This window comes from Balaenoptera borealis (assembly GCF_965194805.1).
Source record: "Balaenoptera borealis genome assembly, chromosome: X".
Classification (NCBI taxonomy): domain Eukaryota; kingdom Metazoa; phylum Chordata; class Mammalia; order Artiodactyla; family Balaenopteridae; genus Balaenoptera; species Balaenoptera borealis.
The window spans coordinates 112,346,214-112,366,750 of record NC_138881.1 but is presented as its reverse complement, the minus strand read 5'-3'; the positions used below and the strand labels follow the sequence as shown (position 1 = coordinate 112,366,750).

At 40.2% G+C, this 20,537-nt stretch overlaps 1 protein-coding gene and 1 long non-coding RNA gene across 3 annotated transcripts in view; both read right to left on the bottom strand.

Moving 5' to 3' along the window:
* Window positions 1-632: 632 nt before the first annotated feature.
* CCDC160 (coiled-coil domain containing 160) lies at window positions 633-9,094 on the bottom strand. The gene is made up of 3 exons (XM_082377967.1): window positions 8,867-9,094; window positions 7,700-7,757; window positions 633-1,676 (listed from the first exon to the last, which is right to left on the bottom strand). Exon 3 carries the CDS (start codon window positions 1,650-1,652, stop codon window positions 675-677), a length of 978 nt encoding a protein of 325 aa, XP_082234093.1. The 5' UTR covers window positions 1,653-1,676; window positions 7,700-7,757; window positions 8,867-9,094; the 3' UTR covers window positions 633-674.
* A 5,103-nt stretch (window positions 9,095-14,197) lies between these two features.
* LOC309621058 overlaps window positions 14,198-20,537 on the bottom strand; it is a 40,269-nt gene continuing 33,929 nt past the window's right edge. For both annotated transcript variants that reach the window (XR_014239749.1, XR_014239750.1), the window contains one exon: window positions 14,198-19,728. This is a non-coding gene — a long non-coding RNA (uncharacterized lncRNA). The remainder of the gene's footprint in view (window positions 19,729-20,537) is intronic.

The window sequence follows — 20,537 nt, the reverse complement described above, 5'->3', positions numbered from 1 at the left end:
CAAAAGCTATTGCTGTCAAAATCAGGGCTGTAGCCAAGGTCACAGCCGTGTCTCTAAGCCATCTTCTGGTCTGTGGGCACCGTGGCCAGGTCAAGGGAGAAGGCGTGGGGAAAACAGCAGGAGGGTGGAAAAACCTGCATTTTGGGGGAGACATTTATATATGCCTAATTAAGGACAGATCTCAGGGAAAGCAGATACATTTTTAGTATCCCACTGAGTCGGAACAGACTGCTTTAAGACCCATACCCACATGTTATGCTTACACAAATAAATGAGATTTGTATTGTTAATATCAACGAATACAGATGGAAGAATATTCACGTGCCAAGGACACATTGCTCACAAGATCACAAAATGTCTGTTGATGCGTATTCATCAATGATTTGGTGAATCACTACATGTCTTTGAGTAAAATACATATATATATATATATATATATATATATATGTAAAGAGATTTCTAAAACTTCATTTCTATTTGGACTCTGGCAATAAATTCATTAGAAAGAGAAAGCAGAAGCTTTGAAGTTAACATCTACACCTTTCACAGATATCTTGATTCACCAAACATGAAAATCACATCCCATCACATATGTTTTAAGTTGTACACAAAGAAAGCACAAGAAACACTGATTTGGCTCAATCATTTGCCTAATGAAAGGCTTTTTTATTTTTTTATTTAAAAAAAAAGTCCCCCATAAAGCTGTCAGGGGTACCTGATGACGTTACAGAAGCAAAGTGTTTTCTAAGCAACTCCAGGGCTCTGTTGTTTCTTGCTTGTAGGGTCTTCTCCGCTCTCAGTTCATTCTTGATGGCATTGAGCTCTCCGTGGACCTTTTCCATTTCTAATTCATAATACAATTTCACTTCTTCCTTTAGGAGTGCATTTCCAACCTCAGTTTGCTGCTTTAACTTCCTAACAGCTTCTTTTAAATCCTTGTTCTCAAGGCTCAACTTGTGGATGACCTCTTTGGCTTGCTGGAGCTCTTTTGTTAAGTTTTTAACATTTGTTGCTTTTTCAGAGAGGTCATTTCTTAAAGCTTGAAGTTCCCAGTCTTTCTTGGACGTTTCCATCCCTGCTTCTTGAAAATTTAGGGGTTTTGAGGAGACTTCTTTTTTGTAGTTCAAAAGTTCTTTTTCCGCATTTTCGAATTCCTCTTCTATTTTTCTGCATTTCACATTAAGCGCTTCCAGCTCTTCATTCAAAAGATTCAGGCGAAGTTTTGGAGACATTCCTTCAGTGAATTTCTTCTTCTTGTCTTTTCGTAGTGGAGTTGATAATTCCTTTGTACCCCAGCTAAGAGGCTCTTCTGAAGTATTAAAGCTTTCTTCAGTTGCAATGTCCAAATTAGATGATTCACAGGAGGCAGAATTTGTGTCTGCCTCATTCTTTGAAATGTTTATCTTTCTCTCTCTTAAATTTGGTTCTTGTTCATTTTCATTTGGTTGAGAAATAAATTCTTTCCTTTTAAATTTATTTTCTTCTTGAAACTTTCTGCTAGACAAATTAAAAATCCCTTCCATTCTCTTGGCCTTACCTAAAGTCATTTGTTCAGAAGAAGATTCAAGCTGAGAAGCCTCATCTAGAATATCCTGTGCACTAAAAAAAGGAGCAAACATATTCTCCTTCCAGTGTTTTCTTCTAGCATCCATTTCTTCAGGCACCTCTTCCAATTCCTGAAAAACAAAATTTAAAATCAAGGCACATATTTACACTGGCAGCCGGGGTAGTGGAAAGAACTAAGAATCCTGGCTCATGGGTGAAAGAACCTAAATATTTGAGGGCTGGCACTCCCTCTAACTCACTGAGTGACTTGGGCCTCAGTTCCCTCATTTATAAATGCAAAGGGCTAAACTAGCTAAGATCTACAGACCTTTCCAGCTTTAGAATTCTCTGATCCTATGAAATATAACCAATAAATGGACACACTTGGCTATTTATTGTAGAGAAAATAATTCTATGAGAAAGCAGCATGAAAACAGACTGCTTTAAAACAGTAAAAGTGATTTTAAATTAATAGGTTAATATTGATAAGTTAAATCTGTGCTTCCAATGTGCCTGGTTTTTTTTTTTTTTTCTAGTTCTTTTCGGTTGGACTACTGTTTATTCATTCTTTAAAGTGACTAAAACATCAGTGCTTAATGCAATGTGAGCTGCTTTGGGTAAAGTATACCATGCAGACTTCCTTATGACTAACTCTGCCAAACGCCCTTCTGTCTTGACCTGTAAATTCCTGCTATTCCAGTCTTGGGCTTTGCTTTTAGGCAAGACTGCCAAGCGTACAGAATTCTATCCGTTTTGACAGCAATTTCATGATGAGAACCGAATGTCAACAATTGAAAATATTAATGCCACCAAATGGGTTTTTCTCGAGATACTGATTCCAAGTATAGTTTTTAGGTGAAAACTTAGCATACTAAATCACAGCTAACTTTCTAAATTTACAAAAATTAGAGGATACTTATTTTGTTTCAAGGAGTCTTCCCTATCCAAAGACAGTCCATAACATACAGCTTTCCTAAAACACAGAAACATTTGATCAGTAACTACTTTTGAGAGAAGGGAGAAAGAAGGACCCAAGCAACACGCTGAAGGGCCACTGGCATCTGAAGCCACCAAACTGGCAACTGCAGTTACCGCCAAAGGGTGGGAAGAAGAAGGAGGGGGTCACTTTATTCATTTTATACATTAATTTGCTGTAATATAGTTGGAAGATTACCACTGAGAAAAATCAAAGTATGCCTGCATCTATTTTTCCCATGAACACAAATGTAATTTTATCTTGGTAACAAAAAATGGCAGTTGTGTTTATTTTTTAATTAATATTTTCTTTAATATTATTAAAGATTATAAATGTTGTGATATTATATTAATATATTATAATATTTAATAATTGTAATATTTCATATTATATAAAGATGCTAATAGTAGTGCATGTTATCTGTAGAATTTTGGAAAATACAGAAAATCACACATACAAGAAAAAACCAAAAGAAATCTTCCTCCTAATCCTGTGGCCCTGAGATAACCACTTTTTTATATATTATCTCTTGATTATTTTCTTTTTAACAAGTATAGTTTAAATTCGAACAAATTTTTCTTACTACAGACAATGAGAGAATAAACTCGATACCTACATGCCTGACACCTTCCCCCCAAAAGAAGAGGGAAGGGACTCACTCCATACCCAAGGATACATCTCCAATGACAACTATTTGGCTTTGAGGAAAGGAAAAGGTACAAATATTCAGTGAAGGTGTTAAAATGATTGGTTCAAAAGCCATAACCCAAGCTTTAAGTTTAGTCAATCAGACCACAGTAGGAAGCCAAGACTTGAAATTCATGGTATGTATTTGGCGTTGGAGCATCCTCTCCTTTCTCTTGAAATAGTCCGTTCTGACTTTATTATTCTGTTAGTCACCATCCAGAAGCATCGATGATCTATCTGTCCTTAAAGAGGAAGATGATCATAATCCCACTTGCTCTCCTCTCTAGAAATATGAATGCAAATGCTGGGAATTATTACAGGGATCATAAAGGAAAGGAACAGAGGAAAGAGAAAAGATGGCAATACTAATTGCCAGTCACATTTTAATTTATTTATTTATTTTATTTATTTTTGGCTGCGTTGGGTCTTCGTTGCTGTGCACGGGCTTTCCCTAGTTGTGGTGAGTGAGGGCTACTCTTCGTTGTGGTGCGCGGGCTTCTCACTGCGGTGGCTTCTCGTTGCGGAGCACGGGCTCTGGGTGCGTGGGCTTCAGTAGTTGTGGCACATGGGCTCAGTAGTTATGGCTCATGGGCTCTAGAGCGCAGGCTCAGTAGTTGTGGTGCACAGGCTTAGTTGCTCTGCGGCATGTGGGATCATCCCGGACCAGGGCTCGAACCCGGGTCCCCTGCATTGGCAGGCAGATTCTTAAGCACCGCACCACCAGGGAAGCCCAGTCACATTTTTTAGCAGTCAAATTTTTACCAGACAACTCTGTAGAAGTTTTAAAATGCTTCTAATCAGGTAGCAATGGGAGAGAGATTACTATTCTTCCTACCTAATTCTGGATGAAAGGCATTGGTGAGATTGATCAGGAAAGCGGTATGCAGAGGGGCAAGGTGAGGCCACTTTATACATGAAGCTAGCAATAATGACAAATCTGAGATAGAGGTCTGGGTATAGAGAAAGGTTAAAATAGAAAGCTCTTTTCATTAATGATTTTGCACCTTGAAAAAGTGACTTCTATCTCCAACCCTCCCATAAATCTCTGGCTAAAAACATATTTTTTTTTTTCTTCAGCATCACTACGTTTCTTTCCTGGGTCTCTGTATAATTTCCTGGTACAGCCCATGCTTTTCACAGAACTGGGAAGAGTCCACTTATTTTATAACTGAGGCTCAGAGAAGTTAAGTGACTTGTCCAAGTCCACACAGCCTATAGTGGTAAAACTGAGACCCTGTCTCCCAGGTCAGTGTTTATTCTAAAATTCCTCTTTATTCTTTTGTTAGGTTTCATTCCACAAATTGAAAGAAAACAACCCACTATTTTCAGAGCTTAGGTATTTTTAAAGGGCCACAAAAGAAGAGAGGAAAAATGAAGGGGGGAGGGTAAGGAGAATTGCATGTCACATATCAAAGGCCAGAAAGAGAACGGTCTGAAAAGCCTTTTGGAATTTCCCTCCCATAGCTTACACAGGGCAGGGTCAAGGGGTCTCTGAGCTGCTTCTTTCTTTCTCTCTCTCTTTCTTTCTCTCTCTCCTTTCCTCCCCTTTCCCTTTCCCCCTTCCCTCCTTCCTTTCTTTTTTTTTTCTCTTTCATTGGCAAGATATCCTTTAAGGGCTTGTTCCCAAATCTAGTCACAGAGTATGGCAAAGCCCAGAGTGCGGGTAAAAGGTGCCAGGCTCATTTTCTCCTCACAGATTGCGTTGTTTGTTTTTTACGCAGAACAAGTCTGACATTAGTATTCTCTGGCAAAGACAAGAAATATGCTTTAAGACAATGATACTCCTTCCTCTGCCCCGGCGTGGCAGCCATTTTGCTTTCAATAAACTTGATTAGGTAATTTGTCGCAGCATAAGGCAAATCAAACCAGAGCCATTATTGAAAGTATAAGCATGCCTTTTTAGTGGGTCATTTATTATTACAAGTGCCTACCCAACACTATATTGGATGCTGAAGGACTGAAGGGTAGGGGAAGGAGGTCCAAGAGAAATGAAAAATTTAAAGAAACGAAAACACAGGAAAACAATATAAAGTCATATGACAAAAACAACATTAGTGGTCCTCTAAGCCAGTGATCCCCCAGAAGTCCTTGGGACTGCACTGTTAAGGCATGGTTGTCCACTATATGGCTACATCTGTTCATTTGTGTCTGACATGAACTGATAATGGACACCTGACGGCTCTAGTTAGTGTCTCCCTGAAAACATCACCGTTCATCCTCTGGTGACTTACTTTTGCAGTGGCAAAGTAGTAGGGCATTTTGGTGGAGTAAGGAAATTTCTTGACTCATGGAAATGGTTTCTACTCACCTAAAGAATTTGGGAACCACTGATAAAATAAACTGAAAATGGATTTATAATGTAATATCATATAACATAATGTAATTGTTGAAAGCTAAGCAAAGAGTGATCACTTATTATGGATCTTTAGGCAAACTGTTTCATAAAAATCTTGGGTGAATGCATATATGTCTTCAAATAGTTCCAGAAAGTAATACACTGTTTATTGTGAAAGGAGAAACCCACAAAACCATCTAATTTTCATTTTCAAGGTATGGGGCCCTGGGGAATAAGCTCATATTAAGATGGATAAGTGATCAAATATGTGAAATCTAATTATTTATGTTCTAAAATATTTATACTTTAAACCACATGCTTTAGGGAAATTTGATGACATAAAAATCAAAGATCTTTTTTCTTTGTTGCCTTATCTCATTTACATTAGATTTGATTTCAAAATTTCAGGACCATCTCTTTTGCATAAATCTTGATCTGTCTGCAAAATGCAATTATTCTTCCAAGCAGGGGTAGGCAGGGACCGGGAAACCTCCAGAGGCTTTTTCCCACCTCACAAGAGTGCTTCATCCCAAACTTTGTAAATTGGGAGTGATGTTTAGAAAAGGTCATCTCCAACCTGTGATGGGGCAGTAAGGGGAAGACAAAAGGCCCTTCTTAGCCCAGGCAACGTTTTCCCATTATTCTTGGATGGTTCGGTTCTCTCAACCCTCAGAAAAACTGCTTGGCCAAGACAGGAAAAAAAAGTCTGTTTCAAAGAAAGTCACTGGCCTTGCTTCTTTGCTCAATTGTCCAATCTGTTCTCACATAAAGGCAGTAGTTCTCAACTTATTTTTCTGCTTCCACTGTTCCCAGGCACAAAACACTGCCATCATTATCCCCTCTCCTTGCTCCAGAAGATTCTGACCTGCTCCCTTTAGGGGAGCTTCTCCATTCCCCAGCCTTTCAAAAATCATTGGCTTACAGAAACTATTAAGTACAAAAATGAGGACTGCCCAAAGCTGTCTGAAGGAAGGTGGGTAAACATGTTCTACCATGCAAAATTGTGGGGAAGGAAAAGAAAGTTCTTGAGAAAAATTAAGTGTGGACTATGGTAAAAAAAAAAAGACTGAAGGAGTCAGATATCTTGGCTCCCACACTTTAGAACTATGTGAAAACTTACCGTTTGGGAACCTCAGTTTCTTCAGATGTCATATAGGGACAATATACCTATTTCCAGGTGGTTAGGAGAAATTATTGAAAATGAAAATGGAAGCAATTTTAAAGTATACTCTACACAATGGGTTTTGTTCTTTTTTAGATTTTCCTTACCCTCCCTTGGAACATAAACCAAACAACCCAACCCTTCTCCAAAGATATGTGCTTCAAAGTTGCCAGCCTGAAGTCATCAGACCTCAGAAAAAGTCAGTTTGAACAAAAAAAAGGAAGTACTATTAAGGTAAGTAGGAGGGAACCTAAACTTGAATCTTACATTAATTCGACCTGCATCTTCATGGAAGAATTAACCCTAAATCCTGTAAATTGTTGACGTTCCCAAATTTCCAAAGCTAAATTGATTCTAAGCAGAAGAGTTGTAGTCTTTTCTACATCCGAAGAGATTTGCATTTTTAATCACCAATTGCTTTACCATGAACTTTCCAAATGTCCCAGTGTTTTTCAGAGCCACCAATAATATCTTAGAAATATTACAACTGGGCTATCAGTTTGAAGATTATCAAGGATGACTCCACACTCTGAGTTTTTCTTGTGCTTCTGCATCATTTCATACACAGTTTCATTTTACCAATACGCTGTGATCTCCTGGCATCTTATTCATGGTTGTATCCCTGCTGTTGCCTGACACATAGTGGCCCTCAATAAATATTTGTTGAATGAATGACCCTTAATATTCTTCCTGAAAATCCTATAATGTTTTGATTCTAATTGAGTTTCTGTAAGTACTTATAACTTCTCTTTTGGCTTATGAGGTTTTGGGGGGTGACATTTCAGGGAAAGGGCTTTTATTTTTCCCTCAAAGTTTATTTGGCTCACCTAAAGTCTTCAGGACACTTTTCTTTTGTATTTTTACGAGGCTTTTTTGATAGTGTACTGACAGGGCAGACTAATGGTCTAGTTAAAAGATTGAAGATTTACATTGGGTGAGGCTCTGTGCTTCTAAACCTCCATAACCAGCTATCAGCCAGCAAATCGGTACTTACAGTTCCTGACGTCCAAGGTCTTCTATCTGATGCCGCTGTTCTCCTTCTCCAGATTGAACTGAAAAAGAAAATATATTATATATAAAATATATTTTATATATTTTGGTTAATATATAATTAACCAAAATGCCCAAATCGGTGTTCATATGAGATGTAGCTTAAAATTACAAGTGATAGCCTTAATGTTGTTTGCCTTCCCTGAAATGCGATGTCACTTTGAAGCAAGTTTTCTTTTTAACTTGTCAACCCAATTTCCCAACTATCACACCACTAAGTCTTCCCTCCCCAAGCAATGCAAATATCAGATGGGACAAGAATCATGGTGGCATCGTATTCAACACGGTACCTCCTCGCCTTTAGCAACTATTGAACAAATGAGCCACCACTGGCGGCCACAGCGGCGTGCTTGTTAGTAAGGAGCAGGCCAAGAGCCACGTTAGCAGAGGCTGGGCCAAGGCATTGCCTCCCTCCCCCAGAGTCCAGTTATTTTGAAAAATCATTAAAAAGGGAAGTGATCCCGGTTTTTGCCTTCATCTTCCATGGTCGTCACATATGAGCCAAGCGGACAAATTGTCTTCTCTATTGTTTGGCCGATATTGCGAGCGAAGCAAAGTACCATTGAAAACCGGGCCCTGTGAACGCTTCTTACCCCCAATTCTTTATTATTAGTGTGGAATAATTCCTTCTAGGAGAAAAGATACGAAGTCGCCTTAATTCCGAAAGGCCGAGTACTTTATTAGTATGGAAGTCACTTTCTTGCTATAAAGCTGCATCTAAGCATGCATAGTTTGGGGGTTTTCTCTGTAAATGGTTAACTAAACTCCTGCCACCGCTGCTTCCAGCGGAGACGAGGTGGCTAGGGTCGGGGTGCTGCCCGGGCCGCCACCGCAGGTGACACCTCCCACCTCGCCAGTCCCTACCCTCTGCTGGCGGGCCGGCAGGGAGAGCGCAGGGGCGAGGCCTGACCCCACTCCTCCTTCCACACCCCGACTCCCACACCCTGTCCCCTTCCCTCCCAAACGCCTGCCGGTTCCGGGCCGGGGCCCTAAAGGGTGAAGAAACCCGCAGTGGGCATCGAGGCGGGGAGCGCGCTCTCTCCGCCCGGGTCACCCAGGGAGGGAGAGGGGCTAGCCTGGGGAGCCCCCGCCGGGCCGGGCGCAGACGTACCTGGCGGCGTGGGTGGGGTCCGGTGGGCCCTGGCCCCTCTTCCCTGAAGACGGCCACCAGCGGCGGGCGGCTGCCCTGGGTTCGGCGCTGGCCAACGCTACCCGGCCGGACCGGCCCCGGGCACAGCCTCTGCAGTGCAGGGCCAGCGCGGGCCGCGCCGTTGCCTGGCAACCGGCCAGCCCGATTTAAAGGGACCCGCGCGCCGCTGCCCAGAGCGCCGGGCCGGGCGCTGCCTGGCGATCGTCACAGCCCGCGCGAGCACTGAGCATGCCCGGTGGGGCGGGCGCCGCGGCGGCTTCTGCCTGCACGAAAGCCGAGCTCGAAGATCAAGAGAGCTGAGTCAGGGCGGGAAGGGGCGAGAAACTGCGAGGCAGCCCCACCCATGGTGGGCTTATTACGGAGGGTCTGGGTGACTCACAAAGCCACCTGGACACTGCGATTGTGGGGGAGGGGGGAGTGACACAGGGATAATCCCTAGGCCTGCAGTTCAGTAACGTGACATCGAGGACGGTGAGCTCCGGAAGGTAGCCTGGATTTGGTTCAGGGTCCTTGACAATATGGGAATTGCACCCCGCCCCCCGCCCGTCCGCACAATGGTCTGGCCAGGATTTCTGCCTCTGATCGAAGGCGTGTGTCAGGAGAGCGTGTCCCCTGGTCGTGCCCCTATGGGAGACTGGGCTTGTACCCCGGGTAGCCCACGGTTTCCTCATGCATCACTCAGGAATTTCTCTAAACCACCCTTGCACCTATTTGACTTTAAAACCTATTGCAGACAACTAGTCCTACACTACCGGCAGTGTAAAGTGGTTTACTTTGATCAGTCCCCAAACCACTCTAGAGGTTCCAGCTTCAAAGGTTGCTCACAACTTCCAGGATTTGGTTGGGGGTACAAACCCACGTCCTTCATTTCAGTCCTACTATTTTGTTAAATAAATAAGTGACCTTCTCAGACTTTGATTAGCCTGGTTGCCCAATGATGATTCTTCCATCATCAAATTGGCCACACACACTGACAACACACCTTGGCTATAGTCTAACAGGGACCCAGCCTGGGCTTGACCTAAAGATGGCCCTCACAAAGATTGTAGGGCCTGAAACAGAGAGGGACTGGAGTGTCCAAAATAGTAATCATAGTGACTTTTAGGAAAGCTGGTATTTTCTAGGAAGCATGAAGGTGAAAGGAAACATTGGCTCTGGAATCTCAGGTGAAAGGAGGTTTATGCACATCTAAAAAGCAGCAGTCTAATTTTTCAAGACCTAGCAAGGGAGTGACTTAGAAACAAGACCAGGATACGTTTCAAAACTTCAAAACTTCTTGGGAACCGGATCTAACAGGTGTTTGGTGGCTGGCAAGGTTGCATTCAGGTGCCCGGAGGCCTGCTTCTCAGTCTCCTTTTCCTCCTTAGAGAACCAGTGTCAACAAAGTTTGGAGGAAGGAAGAGGCCTAATGTCAACATGGATTTTGTTATGGACCCCATCAGAATTAGTCTGTGGGATTCTGACAAAACTGCTTTCCTCGACATTAAGTCTCTAAATTGCCTTGCATTTATCATGTCTATTTTAATTCTTTTAAAAGGGTTACATTTATTTTTGCTTGATATAAGATCCCTTATGTAATAAAAGAATCTTTCCTAATTGCTCTGTGCCTCAGTTTCCCTGTTTGTACAATGGGAGTAATAATTGAACCTAACTCATAAGAGTGTTGTGATGATTGAGTGAGTTAATAGTTTTAAAACCCTTAGAGTAGGGACTTCCCTGGTGGCGCAGTGGTTATGAATCCACCTGTCAATGCAGAGGACATGGGTTCAAGCCCTGGTCCGGGAAGATCCCACATGCCACGGAGCAACTAAGCCCGGGCGCTATAAGTACTGAGCCTGTGCTCTATAGCCAGGAGCCACAACTACTGAGACCGTGTGCCACAGCTACTGAAGCCCATGCTCCACAACAAGAGAAGCCACTGCAATGAGAAGCCCGCACACCACAACGAAGAGTAGCCCCTGCTCGCCGCAACTAGAGAAAGCCCGCACGCAGCAACAAAGACCCAACGCAGCCCAAAAAAAAAAAAAACCTTAGAGTAATGCCTGACACATAGCAAACCCTATATAAATGTTTCTATTACCGTTAGGATTAGTATTATCTTGTCTTATAAATTCATTAACCCTCATAAAATATAAATATAAACACACTGATGGAGGGTAATTCCACGGAGGTCCAGTGGTTAGGACTCTGCACTTCCACTGCGGGGAGCCCAGGTTCAATCCTGGGTTGGGGAACTAAGTTCCCACAGCCAAAACGAAAAGCAAAAACACACTGATGGTGACAATTCAGGTGTCGGTGATAATTGTGCTCTGGGAAGTGGAGTCCAAAGTCTTGAGATTTAGAATTCCAAACCTTTATTTTCGGTAGAGTCCCCAGACTCCCATTAGGCAAGCCCACTCCACTTCCATATCCCTGAAAAAATGCACAAAGGGTTACTTTGGTCTTGCATAATAAATTACATTCTATTTTTAAATATGGTGGGTCACTCCTTCATGTAGTCAAGTATCAAATGGCAGAGAGTAAACAACAGTGAGGACAGAGAGTTTTGTTATTCCAAGCTACTGCAGACTTGGAGATAGGTTTTCAAAAATGGAAGACAGAAAACAGTTTACTACCCTCTGGGACCTTTATCAATACCAAAGCAACAAGGCACTTGATAATAATAGAATCATACACTCATACAGTGGAACCCAAGCTTCTTGTTTTACCAAGTAGGATATTGAGACCCAGGCAAGTAATGTGATTTACCCTTTGATCACACAGCAAAATAAGCTTCTTTTTGATTTCCCTGGCAAACAATGCCTGCTTGAGTAGCCTCAAGCCTGGGATATTTGGGACAATGAGAAAATACACATTTATAGGTATATGTGTCATGTTGATAAGTATTTTTTTATAAATTTATTTATTTTTATTTATTTTTGGCTGCATTGGGTCTTTGTTGCTGTGCGCGGGCTTTCTCCAGTTGCAGCGAGCAGGGGCTACTCTTCATTGCGGTGCGCGGGCTTCTCATTGCAGTGGCTTCTCTTGTGGTGGAGCACGGGCTCTAGGCACGCAGGCTTCAGTAGTTGTGGCACACGGGCTCAGTAGTTGTGTCTCACGGGCTCTAGAGCACAGGCTCAGTAGTTGTGGCACACGGGCTCAGTAGTTGTGGCTCGCGGGCTCTAGAGCACAGGCTCAGTAGTTGTGGCGCACGGGCTTAGTTGCTCCGCGGCACGTGGAATCTTCCTGGACCAGGGCTCGAACCCGTGTCCCCTGCATTGGCAGGCAGATTCTTAACCACTGCACCACCAGGGAAGCCCTCATGTTGATAAATATTTAAATTATTCATGCAGATAATAATAACTAACATTTCTCACACTTCACATCTTGTACATCAGCATATTCTGTTGGCTGTACCTTCATAACGTATTCAGAATCTGATGGCTTCTCACTGTCTCTACTATCAGCACTCTGATCCTGGCCCCCATCATCTCTTGACTGGACTATGAAAAATAGCCTCCTAACTGCTTCTACCCTTGCCCCATATTAGTTTCCTAGGGCTGCTGTATCAAAGTATCACAAACCAGGGGTGGGGGGCTTAAAACAACAGACACTTATTCTCTCACAGTTCTAGAAGCTAGAAGTCTGAAATCAAGGTGCCGTCAGGGTTGATTCCTTCTGGAGCCTCTGAGGGACAATCTGTGTCTCCTAACTTCTGGGGGTTGCCAGCAATCTGTGGCCTTCCTTGGCTTGTAGACACATCACTCCAATCTCTGTCTCTGTCTTCTCATGGTCTTCTCCCCATGTGACTGTGTGTCTTCACAGAGCTATTTTCCCTCTGTGGGTGTCTGTGCCCAAATTCTCCTCCTCTTATAAGGACATTAGCTACTGGATTTAGGGCCCACTTTAATCCAATATGACCTCATCTTAACTTGATTACATCTGCAAAAACCCTATTTCTAACAAGAGCACATTCATAGGTACAGGGGCGGGTAAGGACTTGAGCGTATCTTTTGGGGGGGATACAATTCAACCCACAACCCCCCACCATCTATTCTCCACACAGATCCAGAGAGACTGTTATAAACTATTAAGTTAGACCATGTTACCAATCTGCTCAAAAGCCTACAAAGGCTCTCAATTTGACTTGTAGTAAAAAACAAAATCCTTATAACAGCCTACAAGGCCCCACAGGATTTGCATGGAGAACCCCGGTACCCTCTTCTCCACCCCTCCCCATACAATACCTCTTTGAACTCCTCTCCTGCCACTTTGTCCCTTGATGACTCGACTCCAGCAGTACTGGCTGCCTTGTTGTTCCCAGAACACCCAGGCACCCTCCTACCATAAGGGACTTAGCGACCTGTTCCCTCTCCTTGAATGCTCTTTGAAAGGTACATGATATCCACATATCTTAATTCCTTACCTTCCTCAAGTCTTTGTTCAAATCTTAGCTTCTCTGTGAGGCCTACCCCGACCCTTCTATTTAGTCTTGTCAACTTTCAACCTCTCCAGCATTCCCACTGCTCCTTATCCGACTCTACTTTTTAAAAACATAGCACTTATCATTTTCAAAAATACTATACTATGTTGTTTTTATTCTGTTCTCTCTATCCACCCCCCTTCCAGGCTGCACTACACTATAAGCTCCAAGAGGGCAGGGATCTTTGATTGTTCACTGATATATCCTAAGCACCAAATAAAGTGCCTGGCACATGGTAGGCATTGAACAAATATTTGTTCAATAGATGAATGAATGAATGGAGCTCATACCTTGTGCCAGGAGTGATTCCTTTAACTTTCATAAAGTACTATTATTACCTATATTTTTGGATGAGAAAACTGAGCCACAAAAAGGTTAAGTAACTTGCCTAAGGTCCCACGGTTAGGGAGTAGCGGAGCTGGGGTTTGAACTCAGGCAGGTCTGGTTTTCAACAACTATGCAGCACTGACATATAAAGGGCATCTGACCACAAGTGCCTGGGAGACCCTATATCTCGTGTTCTGACATTCACATTTTGCAACAGCAGGTGATGAACAGTTACTGTCTTAAACCGTTGACATATCATATGTTGCTGAGATAGAGTTTGATGTTGTTTGTACATTGCACTGCACAAGCTCTGGAGACTTGTTATCTGGGTTCAAATACCAGCTCCACCATTTAGCTGTTATGGGTCTTTGAACAAATTGCTTAACTTCTCTGTATCCCAGCTTCTTTACTGGTAAATGGGGAGTAATTATAGTACCTACTTCACAGGGTGGCTTTGAGGATAAATTAGTTAATATCTGTAAAGCAATTAGAACTGTGCTTGGTAAATAGAAAGCACTCAACAAGTTTTAGCCATTGGTAGTAGTAGTCGTGTATAATGAAAGTATCAAATTTTGATCCAGTCTTGCCTGAAATATAGAAGTCGTTATACAGGCAAAACTTATTTCTGGTGTTAGAAGTTAGAATAATAGTTATCTTAGGGGAGATAGTGACCGAGAAAGGGCACCAGGCAGGCTTCTGGGGTTTTGGTAATGTTATATTTCTTGATCTGGGCACTGGTTATATTGATGCTTTTACATGTAAAACTCATGGATTGTACACTTAAGATTTGCAAATCTTTTCTGTTTGTGTACCTCAATAAAATTTTGATTCAAAAGCAACTGAATCCAGCCTTATATGACTTTCTTCAAATTTCTCTGTTCTTTTTCTTAAATTTCCCCCAACTCCCATTTATTCAAGCAATGATTGCTGAGTACCTCAACATGCCTGGAATTGGGCTAAATGCTAGAAGTATTCAGGTAGACAAATGTGATAAATGCCATGATGGTAATATTTATAAAATAAGGATGGGCTCAGATGAAAAAGTGGTCAATCAGATGGGAAAGGGATTTGAGTCAAGGAAGTCTTAAGTTCCTCAGAAGTTGGACCTCTAAGGTGGGTCTTGAAAGATAAATAGTAGTTCTCCATGCAGACCAAGGAGGTAAAAGCCGAGGAAATGGCATGTGCAAAGGCACGGAAACACAAAACAGCATGACAGATTAAAAAACTTAAGATAATTCAGATTTACTAGAACTTACTGTGCAAGGCAATAGGTGGGAGGACCTGGAGTGAAAATAAGAGCCCTCAGAAAAAGGTAATAAGACTTGTTGGTGAAAGTGATTTTGGTTTAACAAATTAAACTATTTGGAAATCCAAACAGATGCATTCATATAGTTGATTTGTCTTACAAAATCATTCTTGATTTAGGAAATATTTATTGATTTATCTTCAACATATCAGGTAGTATGCTGGGCACTGGACACTCAAAAGTACTGGACACTCAAAAATTAGTAAGATCAACAAACTCCAAGCATAAAAAACGTAAAGAAAACTACACCAAGGCATGTGATAATCAAATTGCTTAAAACCGGTGATACAGAAAAGCTTAAAAGCAGCCAGAGAAAAAAGATATATTATATACTGAGGATAGGAGATTTCTCATCAAAAAAAATGCAAGCCAGAAGACAGTGGAACAACATCTTCAAGGTGGTGCAAGAAAAAAAAAGTCAACCTAGATTTCTTTCCTCAGTAAATACATCTTTCAAAGCAAAAGCAAATAAAGATTTTTTCAGATATTATAAAAGCTGAAAGAACTCATCACCAGAAGACCTGAACTCCAAGAAATGTTAAAGGAAGTCCTTCAGTCCCGATAGAGGATGAAAATCTGGATCTACACAAAGGCTGCAGCGCCCCAGAAATAGTAAATATATAGGTACATATAAAGACTTCTTATTCGAGTCCCTTTAGAGATATTCAACTGCCTAAAGCAAAAATTATCAACATTTTGTGGGTTTATAACATATGTAAAAGTAAAATGTATGACAAAAATAGCACAGATGATGGAGGGAAGAAATGGAAGCATAATATCGCAAGGTACTATATGTGAGTGTTATACAGTATATCACTTGAAGGTAGACTCTAATAAGTAAAGTGTGTATACAGATAGTTCTCATTTTGCTTGGTTTCAATATGCACAAATTTCAGTTCATTAAATAACACCAGTCTCCCAACAACACGGTTCAAATTTTAATTACCACAGTATATTAACTGTAATTGCATAAAGTTACAGACTTTGCTGCTAGCTCTTCAATCCATACACAACTATGTAAATAACAGATGTGCATCGTGATCAGTAATCAATCACATCACTTTGTTCAAAGTTTGCTGGTAATTGGTCGCTTCACAGCTGTATTCATTTCATGCACAGACAGCAAAGTGTGTAGTTGCGTTGATTCCATGAATCCCAGTGATAAATTCAAGTGACATTTTACTAAAATGGATAACAAAAAGAGAGAATTGGCCAACAATTCATTTACATGTGAGCATCCAATTTTTCTGACACCATTTGTTAAAGAGATTATTCTTTTCCTGCTGAATGTCTTGGCACCGTTGTCAAAAATCAGTTGACTGTTGGCAGGGGAGGGATAATTTAGGATTATGGGATTAACAGATACACACCACTATATAAAAAATAGATAAACAACAAAGGATTTACTGTATAGCGCAGGGAACTATATTCAATATCTTGTAATAATGTATAATGGAAAAGAATCTGAAAAATATATATACATATATATAAACTGAATCACTTTGCTATACACCTGAAACTAACACAATATTGTAAACCAACTATACTTCAATTAAAAAATAAATTTAAAATATCAGTTGACTATAAATTTGAGGGTTTATTTCTGCACTCTCCATTCTATCCCATTGATCTATATGTCTACCTTTGTACCAGTACCACACTGTCTTGATTACTGCAGTGTTGCAGTAAGTTTTGAAACTGGGATACATGAGTCCTTCAACTTTGTTCTTCTATTTCAAGGTTGTTTTGCCTGTTTTGATCTCCTTGAATTTCCATATGAATTTTAGGGTCAACTTGTCAATTTCTGTAAAGAAGCCTGCTGAGATTTTCATAGGAATTGCCTTGAATCTGGAGATCCAGTTGGGTTGCGTACTATTTTATGATATATACGTTTCCCATTCATTTCCTTTCAACTTTTCTGCTTTGTTATGTTTTTTTGATATGTCTCAGTAAATAACTTAACTGGTTGTATGTTTCTTAAGACCAGTCTGACAATCTTTGTCCAGTTTAGCTACTTGAATATTTGGGTTAACTCTATAGCCTTATTTTTGTTCTGTAAGTTCCTCTTTTCCACATTTCTTTCCCTTCTTTCTCACCTTCTTTTATTCCACAGTTTCCTTATCTTTCAATTTCAAGATTATGCCCTCTGATTTTATTTTTAAATGGTTATCCATTCCTGAGACTGCAATATGAAAACTTACAAAAATTTGGAACTAATTAATACTCTTCTGACAACAAAAGAAACTTTAAATACTAGGTTTATTTACTGCTCCCTCTCAGTTTGTGTTGGTATTATATTTTAATTCTATATATTTATATACTTTAACCCTCTAAGACTTAATCACTTTTTAAAGTAATTAAGTTACTATTTATTTAATATTAATTAGTATTAATATTAAATATTTATTTAGATTTATTCATATATTTTCACTTGCTTTGCTCTGTTCTCCTTTCTGAGTCTCTGGCATCTGCAACAAATTTTATTCTACCGTTGGAATTGCCTTTAATGGGGTTCTACTGGTGGCAGTTCCTCTCATCATATTTCACTCTCTTGCTTGAAAGATACTTTTGCAAGGCATACACTTGTAGATTGATAGTTCTTTTCCATTGGCACATGAAAGCTATAATTCGATAGTCAATTGACTGCACTGTTGCTGTTGGGAATCAGCTGTCAGTTAGCTGTCTAGTGTCTCTCCTTTCTCTGAAAGTAATCTGTGTCTTTTCTCTGGCTGCTCTACTCCAGTGTCTCTGCTCAGTTCTGAAAAGCTCTCAGCTATTGCCTCTCTCGACTCTCCTTCTAGGACTCTGATTAAGTGTATACTTCAGACCTGAGTCTATCATTCTAAATTCCAAGTTTCTTTCTTGTTTGCTTTCTTTTATCTTTTTTTTTGTCAGAAAAAAAGCTTTATTATACATCTTGGTTTGAAACTTATCAAACAATAGCAAAGCCTGCCTATAAGATCATTTTGTAGCCTCTTTCATATATTCTACCTCTTTGCCTCTCTGTTCTGATTTCTGAATAATTTCTTTTCTTAAAAAATTTGAGATATTATTGACATATGACATTATATTAGCTTCAGGTGTACATCAAAGTGATTTGATACTTGTATATATTGTGAAATGATCAGCACGATAATTCTAGTTAACATCTTTCATCACCACACAGTTACAATTTTTTTTCTTGTGAGAACTTTTAAGATTTATTGTCTTATAAATAATTTCTTCTGAAATGTCTTCCAATCCACTCATTCTCTAATTAATTGTGTCTAAATTGCTGTTAATCTCTTCAATTTATTGAGTTCCTAATTTCAATCATGATTTTCTTTTTCTTTCTGAAGTTCAATGAAATCGTTGTTCAAATATGGTCATTCTTTAGAATTTCTTGTTTCCCACACACATGTTTACTTCTTTAAACATAGTAAGTATAGCTCTTCATATTCTGTGTTTAATAATTCCCAAATCTAAATTATTTCCACATATGGCTCTGCTGTCTGTTAATTTTTGCTAATTCTCACTTATGGTAATTCAATTCCTTGTTTGATTATTAACTTTTTTTGTGAGCTGCTCACTTTCCTTACAAAATAATTTGAACAAATTCTTTGAGACCTAGGACAAAGGTGAATTTCTTCACAAAGGATCTATGTTTGCTTTTGCTAAGTGTCTGGGAACATTAACAGGCCAGAATCACTTTAAATTTATGACTAGAGATGTCTTGAGTCACCCCAGCAGTGTGATTTGGGGCTGCATGATGACAGCTTCTCAGCCAATTTTTTCCTCCTTGTCCTGCTTGGCACCACCAAGAAAATATTCTTTTGTAGTCCCTGGGGGAGTGGGTGGGAAAGCAAGTTAAGTTCTCCTTTACTGAGGATTTATTCTTTGGGGAAATAAATCCAGTTTAATAGGAAAAGGACTTCTATTAGACTGTTCACCTTTGATTGGTCTCTGGGCTTGTGTCTTTTACCCCTATGTTTTGAACGGCTTTTGAGAAGTTGAAATCCTCAAACACCCAAATTCCTCAATTGTTTTCAGGACAAAACTGATTTCATTACTTCACTTCTCTATGTTCTCACATTCTTGGAGGTTTTATCCTGATAATTCCTTACCTTACAGACCTTCAAGGCTTTTCAGTAGATGTTTTCTCATCTATGAACCGTACTTTTTGTTGTTCTCAGCAGTGATGACATGCCAGAAACAGAAAGCCTATACTCCCTCTTTGGCCCACTTCAACATAGCTTCTGGATTCACTAAAACTTCTTTTACAGAGGTCAGAAAAGATCACTAAGCTGCCATATCGATTTGACATATTTTCATTCCTATTGAATTCAACCTCTCCACAGTTTCTGACACACCTGATTATATTCCTTCCCCCTTGGAACCAGTTTCTGCTTCCACAACACCTCACTTTCCTATACAGCTCCTCAGTGACCACTCCTCAGGGCTCACATCTGGCTCTTCTCATTTCTGCATTTCCTCTGCCACCATTCTGCCTTCACCTACTAACATCTATCTCTTATATTACTTCAGTAGCCTCCTCGTGATGTCCTCTGCCCGCTCCTCAGCCAATTCATTCTCAGCAACCAGAGTGATCTTTTAAAAAGGAAAATTATTGGGAGCTTGGGATTAACATACACATACTACTATATATAAAATAAATAACCAACAAGGACCTACTGTATAGCACAAGGAACTCTACTCAATTTTCGGTAATAACCTGTACGGGAAAAGAACCTGAAAAAGAATGAATATATGTATATTATGAATATATGTATAACTGAATCACTACGCGGTACACCTGAAACTAACATAACATTGTAAATCAACTATACTCCAATAAAATTTTTAAAACATAAAGTTCTTTGAGGGGGACTTCCCTGGTGGCCCATTGGTTAGGACTCCGCGCTTCCACTGCAGGGGTCGTGGGTTCAATCCCTGGTCGGGGAACTAAGATCCCACATGCTGCACGGCATGGCCAAAAAAAGAAAAAAAAAAAAAGTAGAGACTAGAAAAAATAAAGTTCTTTGAGAACAAAATAAAAAAATAAAAATAAAAGTGAAAATTAGATCATTTTACCTGGATCAAACCATTCAAAGTACTGCATTTGAACTTTAGATAAATTCCAAACTATTTACCATTACCCACAACCACATACTCTGTATGATCTAACTTCTGCCTGTATATCCCTAATGTCCCCTCATATAATGCCATAGACAAAAGGATGTTTTTGTCAGCTCCTCAAACATGTCAAACTCTCTCTCACCTCCGGTTCTTGAAAATTTCTGTTCCCTCTTCCTGGAATATTGTTTCCATGCTTTTGACATGACTAACTCCTATTCATACGTCACTATCTCACCGTAACTGTTACTTTCTCAGAGACTTTTCCTGACCACCTGATCCAATGGCATCCTGTCCTTTTCCCTTAGAAAATTTATCCTAATTTGTAATTAAATATTTATTGCAGGTTTATTTATTTAAGGTCTGTTCCCCCAATTATCTTTAAATGTCAAGAAGGTGGAGGCTGACTTGCTATCTTCCCACTC